Source organism: Oncorhynchus masou, unplaced genomic scaffold (assembly GCF_036934945.1).
Source record: "Oncorhynchus masou masou isolate Uvic2021 unplaced genomic scaffold, UVic_Omas_1.1 unplaced_scaffold_643, whole genome shotgun sequence".
Taxonomy (NCBI): Eukaryota; Metazoa; Chordata; class Actinopteri; order Salmoniformes; family Salmonidae; genus Oncorhynchus; species Oncorhynchus masou.
In genome coordinates, this window is record NW_027012865.1 from 243,579 (window position 1) to 266,158 (window position 22,580).

The 22,580-nt window shown below is 42.9% G+C and overlaps 1 protein-coding gene and 1 pseudogene across 1 annotated transcript; one reads left to right on the forward strand and one right to left on the reverse strand.

Moving 5' to 3' along the window:
• Positions 1-2,582: 2,582 nt before the first annotated feature.
• On the forward strand, positions 2,583-4,192 carry LOC135536616 (putative nuclease HARBI1; annotated as a pseudogene).
• A 3,940-nt stretch (positions 4,193-8,132) lies between these two features.
• Positions 8,133-22,445, reverse strand: LOC135536615 (zinc finger protein 79-like). Its single transcript, XM_064962903.1, has 2 exons — positions 21,731-22,445; positions 8,133-11,303 (listed from the first exon to the last, which is right to left on the reverse strand). Exons 1-2 carry the CDS (start codon positions 22,014-22,016, stop codon positions 10,357-10,359), a joined length of 1,233 nt encoding a protein of 410 aa, XP_064818975.1. The 5' UTR covers positions 22,017-22,445; the 3' UTR covers positions 8,133-10,356.
• Positions 22,446-22,580: the final 135 nt, after the last annotated feature.

Genomic DNA, 22,580 nt, shown 5'->3' on the forward strand with positions numbered 1-22,580 from the left:
AATGGAGTCACACTGCAAAAAATTACTTGGTATTTTTGTCTTGTTTTCAGTAAAAATATCAACAAATTTATCATAGCTTTATACAGTGTGATGGAGTTACTTTACACAATTTCACTCATATCTGCAGTGCATTTCAATTAAAAATTTAACCGTTTCATAATTACAGTACAACTGCATTTTTGGAGATGTGAATTAAATATTTGAATTGTAATTGTGATGTTTCAGCGGAGCGGTGAGTGTGTAATTGTGCACTACTTACGCATTCAGGCGGTCTGCAATACTTTGCCACGCTTTTTCTCTTTGCTTTATCACTGTGGCGGTGTTGCCTTTCTTCTTAATTATATCTTTTACCTCCTCGTATGCCTCCATGAGGATTTGTGCTTCCGACGGGGAAAAGTACGCGGCTCTAGTTGCCATGGTAAATCAGTTAATCTGTGATCTGTGGCGGGGTCTATTTGAGTGAGCCGTGAGCGCGCACCTATCCAGGATTGGTTTCACCTGGCTTAATGAATCCGTGTCTGCTCATCCTGGCTTGGTCTTTGTGCAACCAATTAAGCCTGGACGCACATGTTTTGGCTTCATTGAGCTCAGCTGAGTCATTTATCCCGGATGTCTTAATTCTACTTTTGTGCAACAGGCCCCAGGGTTGTTCAATGACAGACTTGTATTTGTTTAAATATATCACTTGATGGTTTTATTTCAGAGGCAAGTAATCATGTTTTTGGGGGGACGAAATCAAACCAAATTGTATTTGTCACGTGCTTTGTAAAGAACAGGGGCCTGTTGCACAAAAGTAGAATTAAGACATCCGGGATAAATGACTCAGCTGAGCTCAATGAAGCCAAAACATGTGCGTCCAGGCTTAATTGGTTGCACAAAGACCAAGCCAGGATGAGCAGACACGGATTCATTAAGCCAGGTGAAACCAATCCTGGATAGGTGCGCGCTCACGGCTCACTCAAATAGACCCCGCCACAGATCACAGATTAACTGATTTACCATGGCAACTAGAGCCGCGTACTTTTCCCCGTCGGAAGCACAAATCTTCATGGAGGCATACGAGGAGGTAAAAGATATAATTAAGAAGAAAGGCAACACCGCCACAGTGATAAAGCAAAGAGAAAAAGCGTGGCAAAGTATTGCAGACCGCCTGAATGCGTAAGTAGTGCACAATTACACACTCACCGCTCCGCTGAAACATCACAATTACAATTCAAATATTTAATTCACATCCCCAAAAATGCAGTTGTACTGTAATTATGAAACGGTTAAATTTTTAATTGAAATGCACTGCAGATATGAGTGAAATTGTGTAAAGTAACTCCATCACACTGTATAAAGCTATGATAAATTTTTTGATATTTTTACTGAAAACAAGACAAAAATACCAAGTAATTTTTTGCAGTGTGACTCCATTAAATGTGTGTGTGTGTAGATTAAACAATAACGGGCCAAAACGGACATGGCAGTAGGTCAAAATCAAATACAAGAACATTCTGCAGAATGGTATGGTCCCTGACTAATATTTAACAAAGCACAAGCATATATTGTACCCAGAAGGTGCCTGCTCACACATTGTCTGTACTGTTTTAGCAGTGAAAAAGAATACCCACAGACAAGGCACGGGTGGTGGGTCACCAAAGGCTGACCTTACCCCAGCAGAGGACATGGCCTTGGAGCTAAATAAAGGCAGGCCCGTCTTAGAGGGGATCCCTGGGGGGAAAGAGACGAGCATAGGTTCCTCCCAAGATGCCACCCGCTTCATTCAAGGTATGTCCTTCCATCTCTACATGGGATACAACCACATTCATATTGAATCAATTTGGACTGTCTGACTTTGGTTTACCTATTGCCTTGCAGTGTCTGGCAGCACTGTGTTCCTGTTAGAGCCACCAGCACAAGCACCAGACGATGCTGATCCAGTGAGTACTCCATCAAAGGCATACTGTAGGCCTGGCATGTCTTGTCTACTAGCTTCAATATGAATCCGATTAAATGTGATAGGGTGAAGGCCCCAGTGCAGCAGCAACAGCACATGATGGAGACGATGATGAGGAGGAGACCATCTCTCTGGATTCCAGAAGGCATGAGGTATCATGTTAAGACTGTGAAAGTACTATTTACTCTACAATGGTGAGGAGTCCTCATCAAAATCAAAAAATCTAATTTATTTTACAGGACCCAGATGCTATACAGTGGGAAAACCAGCCTGGCAACATAGTGCGTATTAATAAAAGGACACCACATCCTGCCAAATTCCAGCTGCGCTAATTGTATTGTGTTCACAGAGCTCACAAGCTATCAGAAAGTTGTATGGCAACCACCTCCGGCGCCAAATAGAACTGGCAGACATAGACATTCAGTACAAGAAGAAAAAGATGGAAAATCTTGCACTGGAGTCCGAAATAAAAAAGAGGACAATTAGGAAACTGGACCTTGAAATAAAAAAATTGAGAGGGAGGTGAGATATGCCTTCAATGTACACTGTATGCTAACTGTAACACAAATGTATTAATCATTATTTTTCTTTCCTCCCCCAGCTCCAAGAAGATGACACAGCTCAAAATAAAAATTAGGTATATTCTCGTAAAGTCAAGTGAGCCATGACATATGAGCTCTTATTGTGAGCACACAGGACGGTGGCATCTTTCTAAGGTTTTTTTTATTTTCCCAGCAATCAGTACAACCAAGTCATCGTTATAAGGCATCGCCCTCTTTTGCCCACCCCCCCAGCACCAGGTGTGGCCACTAGCCTATATGAAGGCCCAAAATTGTGTGTTCCTTTCTGCTCTGACAATGGCATGCCCATTCGTGCGAGATGTGGTGGATGAAGAAGCACTTGTGCTGAGGAGAGCCTTCAGGCGAGAAAGGGTCTTCAGGGACCAGTTGGACCCACTGGCCTTCCCTGATGACCATCTATATGAAAGATACAGGTTTTCTGCAGATGGCATCAGGTATCTATGCAGACTACTGGGTCCCAGGATTAAGCACCGCACTGCACGGAGCCATGCACTGAGTGTGGAGCAAATGGTTTGTGTGGCCTTGCGCTTTTTTGCTAGTGGAGCCTTCCTGTACTCAGGTGGGGGATGCAGAACAGCTGAACAAGGCCACAATTTGCCGCACAATAAGGAGTGTGTGTCTGGCTATCAAAGCATTAGCAGATGTCTTCATCTCCTTCCCTGGCCACAGAAGACTCTGTGACATCAAAGAGGAGTTTTATAGGATTGCAGGTAAGAGGATCTACAAATTACAGGACAACTGTTAACACATAGTAGTATACTCATTACTTTGTGTGACAGGTTTCCCCAATGTCATTGGTGCAGTGGACTGCACACACATAAGGATAAAAGCCCCCTCAGGTGCCCATGAGGCCGATTTTGTGAATAGGAAATCCTTTCACAGCATTAATGTTCAGGTGAACATAACTTTTTGATATTGTCCATTGACGAACACTCTGCATTGCCAGTGATGTGCATTGATTGGTGTAATATTCCTCATCTTATGATTTCAGATGGTCTGCAATGCTGACTGTGTGATCAGCAATGTTGTGGCAAAATGGCCTGGCTCAGTCCATGACTCCAGAATCTTTCGGGCCTCTGAAATCTATCAGTGCCTATCACAAGGTAAGCCACACAACCCCTATTTATAACCATCATGGCTGTGTCAAGAATATCACTGTGTTTATGAGGTAGTAATGATGAGATTTTGTGTTGACAGGTGAATTCTCTGGTGTGTTGCTGGGAGACAGGGGGTATGGCTGCCAGCCTTTTCTCCTGACACCTTTCACAGACCCCCAGGAAGCACAGCAGGCCTACAACCATGCCCATGCCAGGACCAGGGCCAGAGTTGAAATGACCTTTGGCCTCCTGAAGGCACGCTTTCACTGCCTTCACAAATTAAGGGTCAGCCCTGTTAGGGCATGTGATATTACTGTGGCTTGTGCTGTCCTCCACCATGTGGCCTGCCTGAGGAAGGAGAGGGCCCCCAGAGTGCCACCAGCCATGGACTGGGACAATCCGGCAATCTTCCCTGATGACGACAGTGGTCGGCTGCTGAGGGACCAATATGTGTTGAATTATTTTAGTTAGTATGTGTGCTTTCAATTTTGGTTAAATATGTCCTGCGGTGGCAGAGGAATTTGGGTTTTTTTGGGTTCGTTTTTTGACGAATTTGGCCTCTTATGATGTTTGTGCAGTATACTGTGTGTAATACAAGGCTGCAGGGAGGCTACTGCATCCATTCATTTGTCTGTTCAGTTGATGTGTATGGATTTGTCCTGCATTTATTTTAGTGTGCAGACATGCAGGGTGTGTTATATACAGACCTTTGAATGTGTATGTATCATTTTGTATAATATGCTTGGATTCTGTGCTTTCCATCTTGTAGAGTCACTGTGACTTCAGTTTCGAAAGGAGCTGATGGTTTACCTGCTTTGTTTTGTCCTTATTCATTTACATTTAAGTCATTTAGCAGACGCTCTTATCCAGAGCGACTTACAAATTGGTGAATTCACCTTCTGACATCCAGTGGAACAGCCACTTTACAATAGTGCATCTAAATCATTAAGGGGGGGGTGGTGAGAAGGATTACTTATTCTATCCTAGGTATTCCTTGAAGAGGTGGGGTTTCAGGTGTCTCCGGAAGGTGGTAATTGACTCCGCTGTCCTGGCGTCGTGAGGGAGTTTGTTCCACCATTGGGGGGCCAGAGCAGCGAACAGTTTTGACTGGGCTGAGTGGGAACTGTACTTCCTCAATGGTAGGGAGGCGAGCAGGCCAGAGGTGGATGAACGCAGTGCCCTTGCTTGGGTGTAGGGCCTGATCAGAGCCTGGAGGTACTGCGGTGCCGTTCCCCTCACAGCTCCGTAGGCAAGCACCATGGTCTTGTAGCGGATGCGAGCTTCAACTGGAAGCCAGTAGAGAGAGCGGAGGAGCGGGGTGACGTGAGAGAACTTGGGAAGGTTGAACACCAGACGGGCTGCGGCGTTCTGGATGAGTTGTAGGGGTTTAATGGCACAGGCAGGGAGCCCAGCCAACAGCGAGTTGCAGTAATCCAGACGGGAGATGACAAGTGCCTGGATTAGGACCTGCGCCGCTTCCTGTGTGAGGCAGGGTCGTACTCTGCGGATGTTGTAGAGCATGAACCTACAGGAACGGGCCACCGCCATGATGTTGGTTGAGAACGACAGGGTGTTGTCCAGGATCACGCCAAGGTTCTTAGCGCTCTGGGAGGAGGACACAATGGAGTTGTCAACCGTGATGGCGAGATCATGGAACGGGCAGTCCTTCCCCGGGAGGAAGAGCAGCTCCGTCTTGCCGAGGTTCAGCTTGAGGTGGTGATCCGTCATCCACACTGATATGTCTGCCAGACATGCAGAGATGCGATTCGCCACCTGGTCATCAGAAGGGGGAAAGGAGAAGATTAATTGTGTGTCGTCTGCATAGCAATGATAGGAGAGACCATGTGAGGTTATGACAGAGCCAAGTGACTTGGTGTTATTCAATAAAGGAACATAATGTTACACATTGTGTTTTTATATTCATATGGAATGTGTATTTGTTTATATGACAGAGTACTAGGGCCACACTGAAGAAAAAGGATAAAGTCATACATTTATGAGGCTGGTTCTTTCTGCAGAAAAGCTACATATTGTTTTTACAGTTTTGATACTTATGACAATGTGATACTTAATATTCTGGCACATCAGCATGTCTTTGTTTATGAAACCATACTGAAGTACAATTTCACGAAATGCCCCACATCTGTCATTTTAACAACTGTCCTCCTTTAAAACAACTGGTTACAATATTATGACTTGTGTGTTTTTCCCCCTCTGTGGCCCTAATATTCTATCATTTTATATATAGCCTTATAGTCTATGGGAAACTGTAAATTATCTAATGATAGCAACATCATCTAAAAATCATTTTTTATCCAAAATCATTGAAATTACTGATCACAAACGTTTAAATAATAACAGTGGGTCTAGTTATATGTGATAACAATGTATAGTGAGCAGTGAAATAACTATTGGTTTCCATTTGTGGTGACTGCTGACTGACATTAGGGATGAGATTAAATAGATCCTGGAATTTAGCCTGGTCTGGAGCAGGCTAGCTCCACAGAATAAATCTCCATGGTAATTTATACCATAACATATCCTCCTGCCCCCTATCCATCTTTAGTGCAACCGGATTACGGATCAATTGAGCCAGGATCACCAAGATATCCTGGCTTAATCCCTTATCCTAGTTTTGTGCAACAGGCCCCAGGTGTCGACTAACTGTGTTTACAAATGCTATATACACTGAACAAAAATATAGACGCAACACATAACAATATCAAGGATTTTACAGAGTTACAGTTCATATAAAGGACATCAGTAAATTGAAATAAATTCCGAATCTATGGATTTCACATGACTGGAAATACAGATACATAAAATAAATTAAAGTAGGGGCGGAGATCAGAAAACCAGTCCTTATCTGGTGTGACCACCATTTGTCTCGTGCAGCGCGACACATCACCTTCTCATAGAGTTGATCAGGCTGTTCATTGTGGCCTGTGGAAATGTTGCCCCACTCCTCTTCAACGGCTGTGCGAAGTTGCTGGATATTGGCGGGAACTGGAACACGCTGTCGTACACGTTTCCGTGGCCTAAAATCCCCATGTGCAATACCAAGCGTCAGCTGGAGTGGTGTAAATCTCCCCGCCAATGGACTCTGGAGCAGTGGGAACGCGTGAATGTGGCTTTGGCGTGATGCCAAGATAATTCTACCTGCCGGACCGCAGTGGCTACAATGTGGTGCAGGAGGAATACTGGTCTGGGGCTGGTCAAGTCTAGGTCCCTTAGTTCCATTGGAGGGAAATCTTAACCCCATCAGCGTACAATGACACGAGACGATTCTGTGCTTCAAACTTGGCGGCAACAGTTTTGGAGAAAAGCTCTTTCCTGTTTCATCATGAAAAACGCCCCCTGCGCACAAAGCCTGGTTAGAATTGGTTTGTGGAGGTCTACTCAATGCTACTGATTCACTACATAGAGTGGCAAGTCAGGACTGGTGATGTTGCCTGAGTTCCTCATATCAACTGTAACTCAGTCAATGTTTTGAAGTTGTTGTTTTTATATTTTTGTTCAGTGTTTATGATAATAATATAAACGTGTCTTTCTAGTTCACTAAATGTGAGGTCCCACAGGCTGTGCCAACACATACTGACATGAAAGTGAATTCTGACAGTGTAAAATGTTGTATTCTATACCCATTTGAAGAGAAACAAGTTATTATTATTTAGGGGACCCCACATTTGGATTTAATATTGATCCAGGAAACTTAAGGCAGTTCTGAATATATTGTAATGTTTTTAAAAATGTATAACAGATTTCACAACATATTAAGTGTGTGCCCTCAGGACTCTACTCCGCAACCACATATCTATAACACAAGATCCATGTGTACATGTGTGTGTAGAGTGCGTATGTTATCGTGTGTTTGTATGGATGTGTCTGTGTTTGTGTTGCTTCACAGTCCCCGCTGTTCAATAAGGTGGATTTTTATATCTGTTTTTATCTGTTTTGTTTTAATTAAATCTTACTTCTGGGATGAATTACTTGATGTGGAATAGAAAGAGGAAGTAAACAATGTCCCAACAGTCTAAAAATGACCACTTATTTTAAAGAACATCCAGATAGTGGTTCACAGTATGTAAAGACAGGTTCCAGTTGGTATGTATGGTATAGACAGGTTGCAGTTGGTATGGATGGTAAAGACTGGTTCCAGTTGATATGGATGGTAAAGACTGGTTCCAGTTGGTATGTATGGTATAGACTGGTTCCAGTTGATATGGATGGTAAAGACAGGTTCCAGTTGATATGGATGGTTCCAGTTGATATGGGTAAAAAAAAAGAAGGTACAAGCATTTCTTAACTCGGCATCTATCCAGCAAGGCTACATACAGTGCATTCGGGAAAAGTATTCAGACCCCTTGACTTTTTCCACATTTTTGTTACGTTACAGCCTTATTCTAAAATGGAATATACATCAGGGTTTTTTTGTCATCAATCTACTCACACAAATATCCCATTATGACATCACAATACCCCATAATGACAAAGCAAAAACAGGTTTTGGGGAATTTGTTATCAAATTTATCAAATGTAAATACCACATTTACATAAGTATTCAGACACTTTACTCAGTACTTTGTTGAAGCTCCTCTGGCAGCGATTACAGCCTCGAGTCTTCTTGGGTATGACGCTACGAGCTTGGCACATCCCCTCAAGCTTTGTCAGGTGTACCGTTGCTGCATAGCTATTCTCAGGTCTCTCCGGAGATGTTCGATCAGGTTCAAGTCCGGTCTCTGGTTGGGCTACTCAAGGACATTGAGACCTTGTCCCGAAGCCTCTCCTACGTTTTCTTGGCTGTGTGCTTAGGCTTGTGGTCCTGTTGGAAGGTGAATCTTCGCCCCAGTCTGAGGTCCTGAGCGCTTTGGAGCAGGTTTTCATCAATGCTCTTTCTGTACTTCCCTTGATCCTGACTAGTCTCCCAGTCTCTGCCGCTGAAAAACATCCCCACAGCATGATGCTGCCACCACCATGCTTCACCGTAGGGATGGTGCCAGGTTTCCTCCAGACGTGACACTTGGCATTCAGGCCAAAGAGTTCAATTTTGGTTTCATCAGACTAGAGAATCTTGTTTCTCATGGTCTCAGAGTCTTTTAGCAAATGCAGTGTACACCTGTTCAAATCAAAGTTCCCTCACACAATCTTAGATTTAACCATATAATATGACAACTGCACTTCCAAAATAATCAGAATTAATCAATTAATTAGTTAAATCAAGAAATCTGTAAATTAATCTAGACGTTTTTGCAGAGAAGATTTTAGTTGCGCAATTGTACGTCTCGCTAATGTCTTTAATGACGTATTTCAACAACAAGGTGAATAACGAGTCTATCGAGTCAGGACAGTCTCTGTGCATGCAGTCTATCGAGTTTTTTTATTAAAAATGGTACCTTTATTTAACCAGGCAAGTCAGTTAAGAACAAATTCTTATTTTCAATGATGGCCTGGGAACAGTGGGTTAACTGCCTGTTCAGGGGCAGAACGACAGATTTGTACCTTGTCCGCTCGGGGGTTTGAACTCGCAACCTTCTGGTTACTAGTCCAACGCTCTAACCACTAGGCTACCCTGCCACCCCCCAGTGTATCGAGTCAGGACAGTCTCTGTGCATGCAGTCTATCTAGTCAGGAACCTCAAAAACAAAAACATGTTCTCAGTCAAAAATATCAGACAATGGGAGCACTGTGTGTGTGTTCTTGAACTGCATGAACTTTAAGTCCAAGTGGCCATGTGCGCCCTAGTGGCCATGTGCGCCCTAGTGGCCATGTGCGCCCTAGTGGACTTGTGCGCCATAGTGGCCATGTGCGCCCTAGTGGACATGTGCGCCCTAGTGGTCATGTGCGCCCTAGTGGCCATGTGCGCCCTAGTGGACATTGGTAATGGCCCAACATTGTCCAAAAAAAAAAACATTTATTGTAGGCTACTCACAAAAAGAAAGTTCAGGTTTGTCACACAGTTTGTTGATGAACAGTGGTGGGACCCAACCATACTTGATAAATCATACATACAACATCATACTTGAGTAAAAGTAAAGATGCCTTAACAGAAAATGACTCAACTAAAAGTGAAAGTCACCCGGTAAAATACTAGAGTAAAAGTCTAAAAGTATATGATTTTAAAAGTAAAAAGTATAAATAATTTCAAATTCCTTATACTAGGCAAACCAGACAGCACAATTTTCTTTTTTTTCTTTTTATTCACAGATATGTCTTAAGGGTTGGAGCCCCTGACTCAGTTACGAATGAAGCGTTTCTGTTTAGTGAGTCCGCCAGATCAGACACAGTAGGGATGTTCTCTTGATAAGTGTGTGAATTGGACCATTTTCCTGTCCTGCTAAGCATTCTAAATGTAATGAGTACGTTTGGGTGTCAGGGAAATGTATGGAGTAAAAAAAGTACATTATTTTTTCTTTAGGAATGTAGCAAAATAAGTTTAAAAAAAAGTAAAGTACAGATACCCCCCCCAAAAAAACTGTCCAAATAAATGTTCCCTCACGTCATCTTAGATGTTACCCTTTACAGGTAAAGGAACATGGTAAAGGGATATTCCACATGAATAATATCTTTCACAACATTTTTATATACAATAAATAAACCAAACTATCTTCAATAGATTTTCTTTCACAAATGGCTCTCATCCCATGTGTTGTTCTATATCCCTTCCCACTCTGGGACCACTAATAACTTCTCTCAGCTGTTGATTTTTCATGCTCTTTGAATTGTTGAAACCATGTACATTTCATCCCACAGTGGGAGCAGTGGAAGGCTTCTCCTTTGTGTGTGTTTTTTGATGCACTTTCATGTTCCATAAACTCTTAAAACTCTTTTCACAATAAGAACATTGGAAAGGCTTCTCCGCAGAGTGTATTAGCTCATGTCTTTTCAGGTGCCCTGATAAGAAAAATCTCTTTCGACACTGGGAACAGTGGAAAGGTTTCTCTTCAGCATGTGTTAACTCATGTTGTTTCAGGGCATTTGATGAAAAAAATGTTTTTTCACACTGGGAGCAGTGATAAGGCTTATATACAGAGTGTGTTAGCTCATGATTTTTCAGGTTTCCTGACCGGGTGAATCTCTTCCCACACTGGGAACAGTGGTAAGGCTTTTCTCCAGTGTGCGTTCTATTATGTTCTTTTAGATCCCCTAACTGGGAAAATCTTTTCCCACACTGAGAGCAGTGGAAAGGCTTTTCCCCTGTATGTGTTCTCTCATGTATTTTCAGGCTTGTTAACCAGCTGAAACTCTTTCCACACTGAGAGCAGTGGTGAGGCTTTTCTCCAGAGTGTATTATCTCATGTCTTTTCAGGCTCCCTAACAGGGTAAAACTCTTTCCGCACTGGGAGCAGTGATGAGCCTTATCTTCTGTGTGTGTCATTTCGTGTCTTTTCAGGGCCCTTAAGTGGGTAAAACTGTTTCCACACAGGGAGCAGTGGAAAGACTTCTCTCCTGTGTGTATTCTATTATGGCATTTCAGGCTCCACAAGTGGCTAAAACTTTTTTCACACTGGGAGCATTGGTAAGGCTTCTCCCCTATGTGCATTCTCTTATGGTCTCTAAAGTGCCCTAACCACCAAAAACTCTTTCCACAATGGCAGTAGTGGTGTTGTCTTGCTGGTTTGGATATCTCTGGATCTGGATCCTCTGAAGGACTCTTCCCGCTGTCAGAGTGAGAGTCTGGTCTCTCTCCTGTCAAAGATAAAACAAAAACAGTATTGGTTAAACAGAGAAATCTGAATTTAAAAAACTATTTATTTTCCCAGGTAAGTTGACTGAGAACATATTGTCATTTACAGAAACAACCTGGGGAATAGTTAAAGGAGGAGGGGATGGGATGAATGGACATTTTGCCAGGACACCAGCATTAACATCCCAACTCTTGCGATAAGTGCCATGGGACTGTCTTCCTAGGAGGTTTACTCCAGACTAGATTCCTACAGGGTTTAATCTAGACTAGTTCCCTTAATAAAGTAGCGTGTAATCAAAGTGGCTGTATTGTTTTGTAGACTAATAAAATCACTATTGAACTTATCAGTTCTGCATTTAATAAACCTAATAGTGAACACCGTAAACGTAGATAAACAGCCCAGGCTTTTATTTGCTTAAATCACTGAACACAACAGGCTCTTATTGGAGACAGGCTCTTATTGGAGACAGGCTCTTATTGGAGACAGGCTCTTATTGGAGATAGGCTTCTATTTGAGCCAGGTGTCCATTTCCTTAATGCACACAACTTTTGCTAATTTGCATAGTTAATTGTTTAATTTCAGCATTTTAATGCATTTCTTAATTTTATTTATTTTGTCTTAGTATACTCTGACTGTGCATTTTCGGCAGTTCTTACTTCCCCCACAAGAGGGCGATCAACCGATTTCTCCCGAAGTTTAATGGTTTTGTGTTGCCAGCTAGCAGTTCTCAGCTGTTAGCAGTCAATGGCTAGCCGTTTCTTACTGGCTAAAAAAATGGTGGTCACTAGTTACCACAGCCACAAATTCAGAATGCCGGGCCTACTCAACCAATCAGATGAGGAATGGGATGGCGCGTATTCTGGTTCGTAGGAGAAACACCCCATTATCCAAAATTGCATACCTCGAGTTTCAACTTTGTGGACCAAATAACTAAATACGTTCAGGAACAAGCGTTGGCAACGTCACTAAAAATTCACAACATCGAGAAAGGCCAAACATTTTTCGGCAAATGGGTAAAGTTGTGGACTCTCTTTTAGATGCCTAGTAGCTAACTGTTGATACTCTCATCTAGTATAAGGGTTTATTTTAGATGCCTAGTAGCTAACTGTTGATACTCTCATCTAGTATAAGGGTTTATTTTAGATGCCTAGTAGCTAACTGTTGATACTCTCATCTAGTATAAGGGTTTTATTTTAGATGCCTAGTAGCTAACTGTTGCTACTCTCATCTAGTATAAGGGTTTTATTTAGATGCCTAGTAGCTAACTGTTGCTACTCTCATCTAGTATAAGGGTTTATTTTAGATGCCTAGTAGCTAACTGTTGCTACTCTCATCTAGTATAAGGGTTTATTTTAGATGCCTAGTAGCTAACTGTTGCTACTCTCATCTAGTATAAGGGTTTATTTTAGATGCCTAGTAGCTAACTGTTGCTACTCTCATCTAGTATAAGGGTTTATTTTAGATGCCTAGTAGCTAACTGTTGCTACTCTCATCTAGTATAAGAGTTTCCGTTCCGAGAACAGAGGAGCCGGTCATCTCATTGGTCGAGGAGGTGGGCCTTCTGACTCTGTGGTCTCTAAAGATCCCATGGCACTGATGAAGCCGGTCATCTGATTGGTCTGACTGTATATCAAACTGTATTCCTATCAGTGCCTTCAGAAAGTATTCATACCCCTTGACTTAATCCACATTACAGCCTGAAATCAAAACAGATTAAATAGATGTAGATTTTTTTTCAGACCCATTCAGATGCCATTGACATAAATATTCACATCAATACATGTTAGAATCCTCAGGCAGCGACTACAGCTTCTTTCTGCCTTTCTACGTCTAAGAGTTTAGCACCTGGACTGTACAATATTTGCTAATTATTATTTAAAACAATTCTTCAAGCTCTGTCAAATTGGTTGTTCATTGCTAGACAGCCATTTAAGTCTGGCAATAGATTTTCGAGACGATTTTTAAGTCCAACTGTAACTAGGCCTCTCAGGAAATTCAATGTCGCCTTGGTTAGCAACACCAGCGTATATTTGGCTTTGTGCTTTAGCTTATTGTTCTGCTGAAAGGTGAATTCTTCTCCCAGTGTCTGGTGGAAAGCAGACTGAACCAGGTTTTCCTCTGGGATTCTGCCTGTGCTTAGCTCCATTCTATTTCTGTACTATGGGGTACAGAGATGATGTAGTCATTCAAAACTCATGTTAAACACTCTTACTGCACACAGAGTGAATCCATGCAACTTATGTGAATGGTTAAACACATTTTTAATCCTGAACTTATTTAGGCTTGCCATTACAAAGGAGTTGAATACTTAGACTGAAGACAGTTCAGCTTTTCATTCATTTGTTAAAACCTCTCTGGGATATGTGGGACGGTAGCATCCCAACTGGCCAACATCCAGTGAAAATGCAGAACGCCAAACTCAAATAAATTTCTATAAAAATTCAACTTCCATGAAATCACACATTCAAGATACCAAATTAAAGCTACACTTGTTGTGAATCCAGCCAACGTGTCAGATTTCAAAAATTCTTTACAGCGAAAGCAAACAATGCTATTATCTGAGGATAGCACCCAAGCAAACAAACACAGACCATCATATTTCAACCCTCCAGGCGTGACACAAAACGCAGAAATAATGATATAATTTGTGCCTTCTTTGACAAGGTTCTTTTGTTAGCACTCCAATATGTCCCATAAACATCACAAATGGTCCTTTTGTTCGATTAATTCCGTCTATATATATCCAAAATGTCAATTTATTTGGCGCGTTTGATCCAGAAAAACCCAGGTTCCAACTTGTGCAACATGACTACAAAAGTTACCTGTAAGCTTTGTCCAAACGTTTCAAACTACTTTTGTAATACAACTTTAGGTATTTTTTTACGTAAATAATCGATAAAATTGAAGGCGGGATGATCGGTGTTGAATACCGGTGGAAAACAAAGTGTAGCTAGCTTTCAGGTCACGCTCCTCTATCTAACACTACAAGTGACCCTCGTTCAAGATGGCCGTACTTCTTCATTACACACTAACAAGGAGTACACTTCCCTCAAGCCTCATTCTGAACAGTGTTACTTCTTCATTTCTCAAAAGAAAAACCTCAACCAATTTCTAAAGACTGTTGACATCCAGTGGAAGCGATAGGAACTGCAAGAAGGTCCCTTAGAAATCTGGATTCCCAATCAACACCCCCCAATAAAAGAGACTAACCTCAAAACAAAAAAAAAGAATCAGAATGGTTTGTCCTCACGGGTTTCGCCTGCCAAATAAGTTCTGTTATCGTCACAGACATGATTCAAACAGTTTTAGAAACTTCAGAGTGTTTTCTATCTAAATCTACTACTATAATATGCATATCTTAGCTTTTGGGCCTGAGTAGCAGGCGGTTTAATTTGGGCACGCTTTTCATCCAAAATTCCCGAATGCTGCCCCCAACCCTGAAGAAGTGTTGAAAAACATAATACCACTTTGACATTATGGGGTATTGTTGGTAGGCCAGTGGGGGGGGAATTATACATTTCATCCATTTTAAATTCAGGCTGTGACACATCAAAATGTGGAAAGAGTCATGGGATGTGAATACTTTCCGAAGGCTCTGCGATCCTGTGTATGAAAGTACCATGTATGAATAATTCATTAAGTACCATGAATAATGTATGTGACAAAATCTGTAACAAAACAAAACTTCCTTCTGTCCTCAGAAGAGGGGGGTGGAGCCAATTAAATATATGTAAATAAAGAGTATGTAAGTGGAGTTAGGGAGGGGAGTTTCCCCCTTTACACTGTAAAGAGGTCTGGGGTCTAGAAAAGTGCCATGTAAGTACAATCAATTATTATTAAATATTTTGTCATCTTCCATAGCTTGAAGACGATGCCTTTGTACAGAGACAGAAACTGGTCCAATATTGGACTGCAAGTTCATGTTAAGTTAAATAAATTATTATGTAACAGGGCCCCCCCCAAAAAAAATAATAATTTAAAAATAATAAAATAAAAAAAATCGGACAATTTCAACAACAAAAATTCAGTGAACATTTCTGTTTAGCTGTTTTAAAATAATACATTTTAATCTAAAATCAAGGTGTGTCAATTTGTTAGTCTACAGGCCATTTTCAAAACAACGCAGTAACTATGAGTGAGGGCAAACATCATGATAAGATTGTTAGTCTACAGGCCATTCTCAAAACAACGCAGTAACTATGAGTGAGGGCAAACATCATGATAAACTGGTAAACTGAGTTTGAATAAGACATTCGATTAACACGTAGCATTTTAAAAACGGCTGGTTTTACTACATTTAATAAACAACCAAATCATTAATGACTCAATAGACTAAATAAATGCATGTTTCTCATCTGGCCCGTGCAAACAGGTCGGCATTACGAGTCATCACACTCCCTCATCTGATTGGTGGAGGAGGCGGGCTTTCTGACTGTGGTAACTGGAGCTGACTACCATCATGTTTCCCCAGAGTTATTCATTCATTATGTCAATGTAACAAATCAAACATTAGTAAACAGTAAACAAGTCTAGTAATCCAGGTAGTCATGGTAATTGATGGTAACTTCAAACAATTCATTTAGACTCGGTGTTAATTTGAAACGGGCTGAAATGTATGCCGTTGCCCGGTTAATGAAAAGGGACTTTTAATTGAAGTTTTATGGGTAGCAAAGTCAGTACAGGCAACATTTTAAGTAAACATATTTGTTAGGCTACTAAACAATGGATCGTCCCATATTAATTCAATCCCTTCCTGACTGCACCCCCTTCAAATTTGAACAAAACCTTCCAGACATGTTGTTTTCCCACGGTAGAAGTGGTCAGAAACCTTCCAGACATGTTGTTTTCCCACGGTAGAAGTGGTCAGAAACCTTCCAGACATGTTGTTTTCCCACGGTAGAAGTGGTCAGAAACCTTCCAGACATGTGGTTTTCCCACGGTAGAAGTGGTCAGAAACCTTCCAGACATGTTGTTTTCCCACGGTAGAAGTGGTCAGAAACCTTCCAGACATGTTGTTTTCCCACGGTAGAAGTGGTCAGAAACCTTCCAGACATGTTGTTTTCCCACGGTAGAAGTGGTCAGAAACCTTCCAGACATGTTGTTTTCCCACGGTAGAAGTGGTCAGAAACCTTCCAGACATGTTTTCCCACGGTAGAAGTGGTCAGAAACCTTCCAGACATGTTTTCCCACGGTAGAAGTGGTCAGAAACCTTCCAGACATGTTTTCCCACGGTAGAAGTGGTCAGAAACCTTCCAGACATGTTTTCCCACGGTAGAAGTGGTCAGAAACATTCCAGACATGTTTTCCCACGGTAGAAGTGGTCAGAAACCTTCCAGACATGTTGTTTTCCCACGGTAGAAGTGGTCAGAAACCTTCCAGACATGTTGTTTTCCCACGGTAGAAGTGGTCAGAAACCTTCCAGACATGTTGTTTTCCCACGGTAGAAGTGGTCAGAAACCTTCCAGACATGTTGTTTTCCCACGGTAGAAGTGGTCAGAAACCTTCCAGACATGTTGTTTTCCCACGGTAGAAGTGGTCAGAAACCTTCCAGACATGTTGTTTTCCCACGGTAGAAGTGGTCAGAAACCTTCCAGACATGTTGTTTTCCCACGGTAGAAGTGGTCAGAAACCTTCCAGACATGTTGTTTTCCCACGGTAGAAGTGGTCAGAAACCTTCCAGACATGTGGTTTTCCCACAGTAGAAGTGGTCAGAAACCTTCCAGACATGTTTTCCCACGGTAGAAGTGGTCAGAAACCTTCCAGACATGTTTTCCCACGGTAGAAGTGGTCAGAAACCTTCCAGACATGTTTTCCCACGGTAGAAGTGGTCAGAAACCTTCCAGACATGTTTTCCCACGGTAGAAGTGGTCAGAAACCTTCCAGACATGTTTTCCCACGGTAGAAGTGGTCAGAAACCTTCCAGACATGTTGTTTTCCCACGGTAGAAGTGGTCAGAAACCTTCCAGACATGTGGTTTTCCCACGGTAGAAGTGGTCAGAAACCTTCCAGACATGTGGTTTTCCCATGGTAGAAGTGGTCAGAAACCTTCCAGACATGTTTTCCCACGGTAGAAGTGGTCAGAAACCTTCCAGACATGTTGTTTTCCCACGGTAGAAGTGGTCAGAAACCTTCCAGACATGTTTTCCCACGGTAGAAGTGGTCAGAAACCTTCCAGACATGTTTTCCCACGGTAGAAGTGGTCAGAAACCTTCCAGACATGTTTTCCCACGGTAGAAGTGGTCAGAAACCTTCCAGACATGTTTTCCCACGGTAGAAGTGGTCAGAAACCTTCCAGACATGTTGTTTTCCCACGGTAGAAGTGGTCAGAAACCTTCCAGACATGTTGTTTTCCCACGGTAGAAGTGGTCAGAAACCTTCCAGACATGTTGTTTTCCCACGGTAGAAGTGGTCAGAAACCTTCCAGACATGTTGTTTTCCCACGGTAGAAGTGGTCAGAAACCTTCCAGACATGTGGTTTTCCCACAGTAGAAGTGGTCAGAAACCTTCCAGACATGTTTTCCCACGGTAGAAGTGGTCAGAAACCTTCCAGACATGTTTTCCCACGGTAGAAGTGGTCAGAAACCTTCCAGACATGTTTTCCCACGGTAGAAGTGGTCAGAAACCTTCCAGACATGTTTTCCCACGGTAGAAGTGGTCAGAAACCTTCCAGACATGTTTTCCCACGGTAGAAGTGGTCAGAAACCTTCCAGACATGTTGTTTTCCCACGGTAGAAGTGGTCAGAAACCTTCCAGACATGTGGTTTTCCCACGGTAGAAGTGGTCAGAAACCTTCCAGACATGTGGTTTTCCCATGGTAGAAGTGGTCAGAAACCTTCCAGACATGTTTTCCCACGGTAGAAGTGGTCAGAAACCTTCCAGACATGTTGTTTTCCCACGGTAGAAGTGGTCAGAAACCTTCCAGACATGTTTTCCCACGGTAGAAGTGGTCAGAAACCTTCCAGACATGTTTTCCCACGGTAGAAGTGGTCAGAAACCTTCCAGACATGTTTTCCCACGGTAGAAGTGGTCAGAAACCTTCCAGACATGTTTTCCCACGGTAGAAGTGGTCAGAAACCTTCCAGACATGTTGTTTTCCCACGGTAGAAGTGGTCAGAAACCTTCCAGACATGTGGTTTTCCCACGGTAGAAGTGGTCAGAAACCTTCCAGACATGTGGTTTTCCCATGGTAGAAGTGGTCAGAAACCTTCCAGACATGTTTTCCCACGGTAGAAGTGGTCAGAAACCTTCCAGACATGTTGTTTTCCCACGGTAGAAGTGGTCAGAAACCTTCCAGACATGTTTTCCCACGGTAGAAGTGGTCAGAAACCTTCCAGACATGTTGTTTTCCCACGGTAGAAGTGGTCAGAAACCTTCCAGACATGTTGTTTTCCCACGGTAGAAGTGGTCAGAAACCTTCCAGACATGTTTTCCCACGGTAGAAGTGGTCAGAAACCTTCCAGACATGTTTTCCCACGGTAGAAGTAGTCAGAAACCTTCCAGACATGTTGTTTTCCCACGGTAGAAGTGGTCAGAAACCTTCCAGACATGTTGTTTTCCCACGGTAGAAGTGGTCAGAAACCTTCCAGACATGTTGTTTTCCCACGGTAGAAGTGGTCAGAAACCTTCCAGACATGTTGTTTTCCCACGGTAGAAGTGGTCAGAAACCTTCCAGACATGTTGTTTTCCCACGGTAGAAGTGGTCAGAAACCTTCCAGACATGTTTTCCCACGGTAGAAGTGGTCAGAAACCTTCCAGACATGTTTTCCCACGGTAGACGTGGTCAGAAACCTTCCAGACATGTTGTTTTCCCACGGTAGAAGTGGTCAGAAACCTTCCAGACATGTTTTCCCACGGTAGAAGTGGTCAGAAACCTTCCAGACATGTTTTCCCACGGTAGACGTGGTCAGAAACCTTCCAGACATGTTTTCCCACGGTAGAAGTGGTCAGAAACCTTCCAGACATGTTGTTTTCCCACGGTAGAAGTGGTCAGAAACCTTCCAGACATGTTTTCCCACGGTAGAAGTGGTCAGAAACCTTCCAGACATGTTGTCCCACGGTAGAAGTGGTCAGAAACCTTCCAGACATGTTTTCCCACGGTAGAAGTGGTCAGAAACCTTCCAGACATGTTTTCCCACGGTAGAAGTGGTCAGAAACCTTCCAGACATGTTTTCCCACGGTAGAAGTGGTCAGAAACCTTCCAGACATGTTGTTTTCCCACGGTAGAAGTGGTCAGAAACCTTCCAGACATGTGGTTTTCCCACGGTAGAAGTGGTCAGAAACCTTCCAGACATGTGGTTTTCCCATGGTAGAAGTGGTCAGAAACCTTCCAGACATGTTTTCCCACGGTAGAAGTGGTCAGAAACCTTCCAGACATGTTGTTTTCCCACGGTAGAAGTGGTCAGAAACCTTCCAGACATGTTTTCCCACGGTAGAAGTGGTCAGAAACCTTCCAGACATGTTTTCCCACGGTAGAAGTGGTCAGAAACCTTCCAGACATGTTTTCCCACGGTAGAAGTGGTCAGAAACCTTCCAGACATGTTTTCCCACGGTAGAAGTGGTCAGAAACCTTCCAGACATGTTGTTTTCCCACGGTAGAAGTGGTCAGAAACCTTCCAGACATGTGGTTTTCCCACGGTAGAAGTGGTCAGAAACCTTCCAGACATGTGGTTTTCCCATGGTAGAAGTGGTCAGAAACCTTCCAGACATGTTTTCCCACGGTAGAAGTGGTCAGAAACCTTCCAGACATGTTGTTTTCCCACGGTAGAAGTGGTCAGAAACCTTCCAGACATGTTTTCCCACGGTAGAAGTGGTCAGAAACCTTCCAGACATGTTTTCCCATGGTAGAAGTGGTCAGAAACCTTCCAGACATGTTGTTTTCCCACGGTAGAAGTGGTCAGAAACCTTCCAGACATGTTGTTTTCCCACGGTAGAAGTGGTCAGAAACCTTCCAGACATGTTTTCCCACGGTAGAAGTGGTCAGAAACCTTCCAGACATGTTTTCCCACGGTAGAAGTAGTCAGAAACCTTCCAGACATGTTGTTTTCCCACGGTAGAAGTGGTCAGAAACCTTCCAGACATGTTGTTTTCCCACGGTAGAAGTGGTCAGAAACCTTCCAGACATGTTGTTTTCCCACGGTAGAAGTGGTCAGAAACCTTCCAGACATGTTGTTTTCCCACGGTAGAAGTGGTCAGAAACCTTCCAGACATGTTGTTTTCCCACGGTAGAAGTGGTCAGAAACCTTCCAGACATGTTGTTTTCCCACGGTAGAAGTGGTCAGAAACCTTCCAGACATGTTTTCCCACGGTAGAAGTGGTCAGAAACCTTCCAGACATGTTTTCCCACGGTAGACGTGGTCAGAAACCTTCCAGACATGTTGTTTTCCCACGGTAGAAGTGGTCAGAAACCTTCCAGACATGTTTTCCCACGGTAGAAGTGGTCAGAAACCTTCCAGACATGTTTTCCCACGGTAGACGTGGTCAGAAACCTTCCAGACATGTTTTCCCACGGTAGAAGTGGTCAGAAACCTTCCAGACATGTTGTTTTCCCACGGTAGAAGTGGTCAGAAACCTTCCAGACATGTTTTCCCACGGTAGAAGTGGTCAGAAACCTTCCAGACATGTTGTCCCACGGTAGAAGTGGTCAGAAACCTTCCAGACATGTTTTCCCACGGTAGAAGTGGTCAGAAACCTTCCAGACATGTTTTCCCACGGTAGAAGTGGTCAGAAACCTTCCAGACATGTTTTCCCACGGTAGAAGTGGTCAGAAACCTTCCAGACATGTTTTCCCACGGTAGAAGTGGTCAGAAACCTTCCAGACATGTTTTCCCACGATAGACGTGGTCAGAAACCTTCCAGACATGTGGTTTTCCCATGGTAGAAGTGGTCAGAAACCTTCCAGACATGTGGTTTTCCCACGGTAGAAGTGGTCAGAAACCTTCCAGACATGTTGTTTTCCCACGGTAGAAGTGGTCAGAAACCTTCCAGACATGTTTTCCCATGGTAGAATTGGTCAGAAAGTGACTTTTTGGAGCTGAATGCCAAAGCATCCTCAGGATATAGAGATGATCAAAGTTGACCCATTTTGCAAACCCAACCCCACCTTATTGTGAGACATCCATGTCTTCATCACTGAAATAGATACCAGGTGGAGTTTGGTATCATGTGTAAACATGTCGGGTTTCGTTCAAGTCAAAAGGGGATGCAGTCAGAATGTGAATGAAATCACATGGAACGACCCAAATCCTACAGTACAGAACAAGTGTAGACCTTCAGTAGAATGACCCCCTTAAAAACCACACTGTGGTTCAACAACTGCAGATAGTTTGTGCCCGTGTTTAAGACAGTAGAGTTTGTACCCGTGTTTAAGACAGTAGAGTTTGTGCCCGTGTTTAAGACAGTAGAGTTTGTGCCTGTGTTTAAGATACTCACGGGTGTTAATCAGATCATCAGTCACCTCCTCTTGCACTCCCAAAACAACTTCCTCTTCCTCTTTTGAGATATCCTGCTCTTCCTCTCCAAAAGGTTCTTCCTCCTCTTTCACTGTAACATCCTCCTCCTCCTCCTTCATCACTCCAAAAACGGCATCCTCTTCTTCATCCTCCTCCTTCACTGTAATAACGTCCTCTTCCACGACACTGTTCACCCACAGACCCTCTTTCTCCGTCCAGCAGACCTCCTCTTCTTTAACAAGGGGGGAGTAACTTAGTGAGCTCATTGTCGGGAATGTTTGTCAACTAGCTTAGGTCAATATACCAACAAAAAGATACTTGTAGTAGCCAGCTGGTTTGATGAAAGATGGGGACACCGACGGTTCTTTACTCACCGAAGTAAAAAAATGAATCATTTAACTTAATATATACATTTTTACAAGCCGTTTGTTTATTTCTGGAAAACGTGTTGGTGAAAAGTTAACTAAATTAGCTTCAGCTACTGGTGCCGTCGAAACGGCCGTAGCCATCTATAACGTTAGCAGCAAACAAACAACGCCGTCCCTAACTGGAAGTGAAATTTTAAATAAAAAAACGATTAACGGTACTAAGGTGTAAAAATAAGTGTATTTAAAACACATTGCCGAACATCCATAGGACGTGTCTGGACACATTTAACTATTTTTTTGTTTGGTAAAGCAAGCTGCTACTGATGAGTCGCTTCTTCTTCTTTATGATTTGTTTTGGCGGATTTGTCAGCGTTACACCGCCGCCTACTGCACTGGAGTGGGAGGCCCGTCACAACCGACCTGCAATTACTTCCGGTAAGATGGGAACAAGGACAATTACCA

Excerpts from the sequence above, each read along its gene's own strand:
- LOC135536615 (XM_064962903.1), bottom strand. The coding sequence starts at position 22,016 with ATGAGCTCACTAAGTTACTCCCCCCTTGTTAAAGAAGAGGAGGTCTGC. Across the intron at positions 11,304-21,730 it reads TGATGATCTGATTAACACCC|GAGAGAGACCAGACTCTCAC; the intron begins GTGAGTATCTTA and ends TATCTTTGACAG.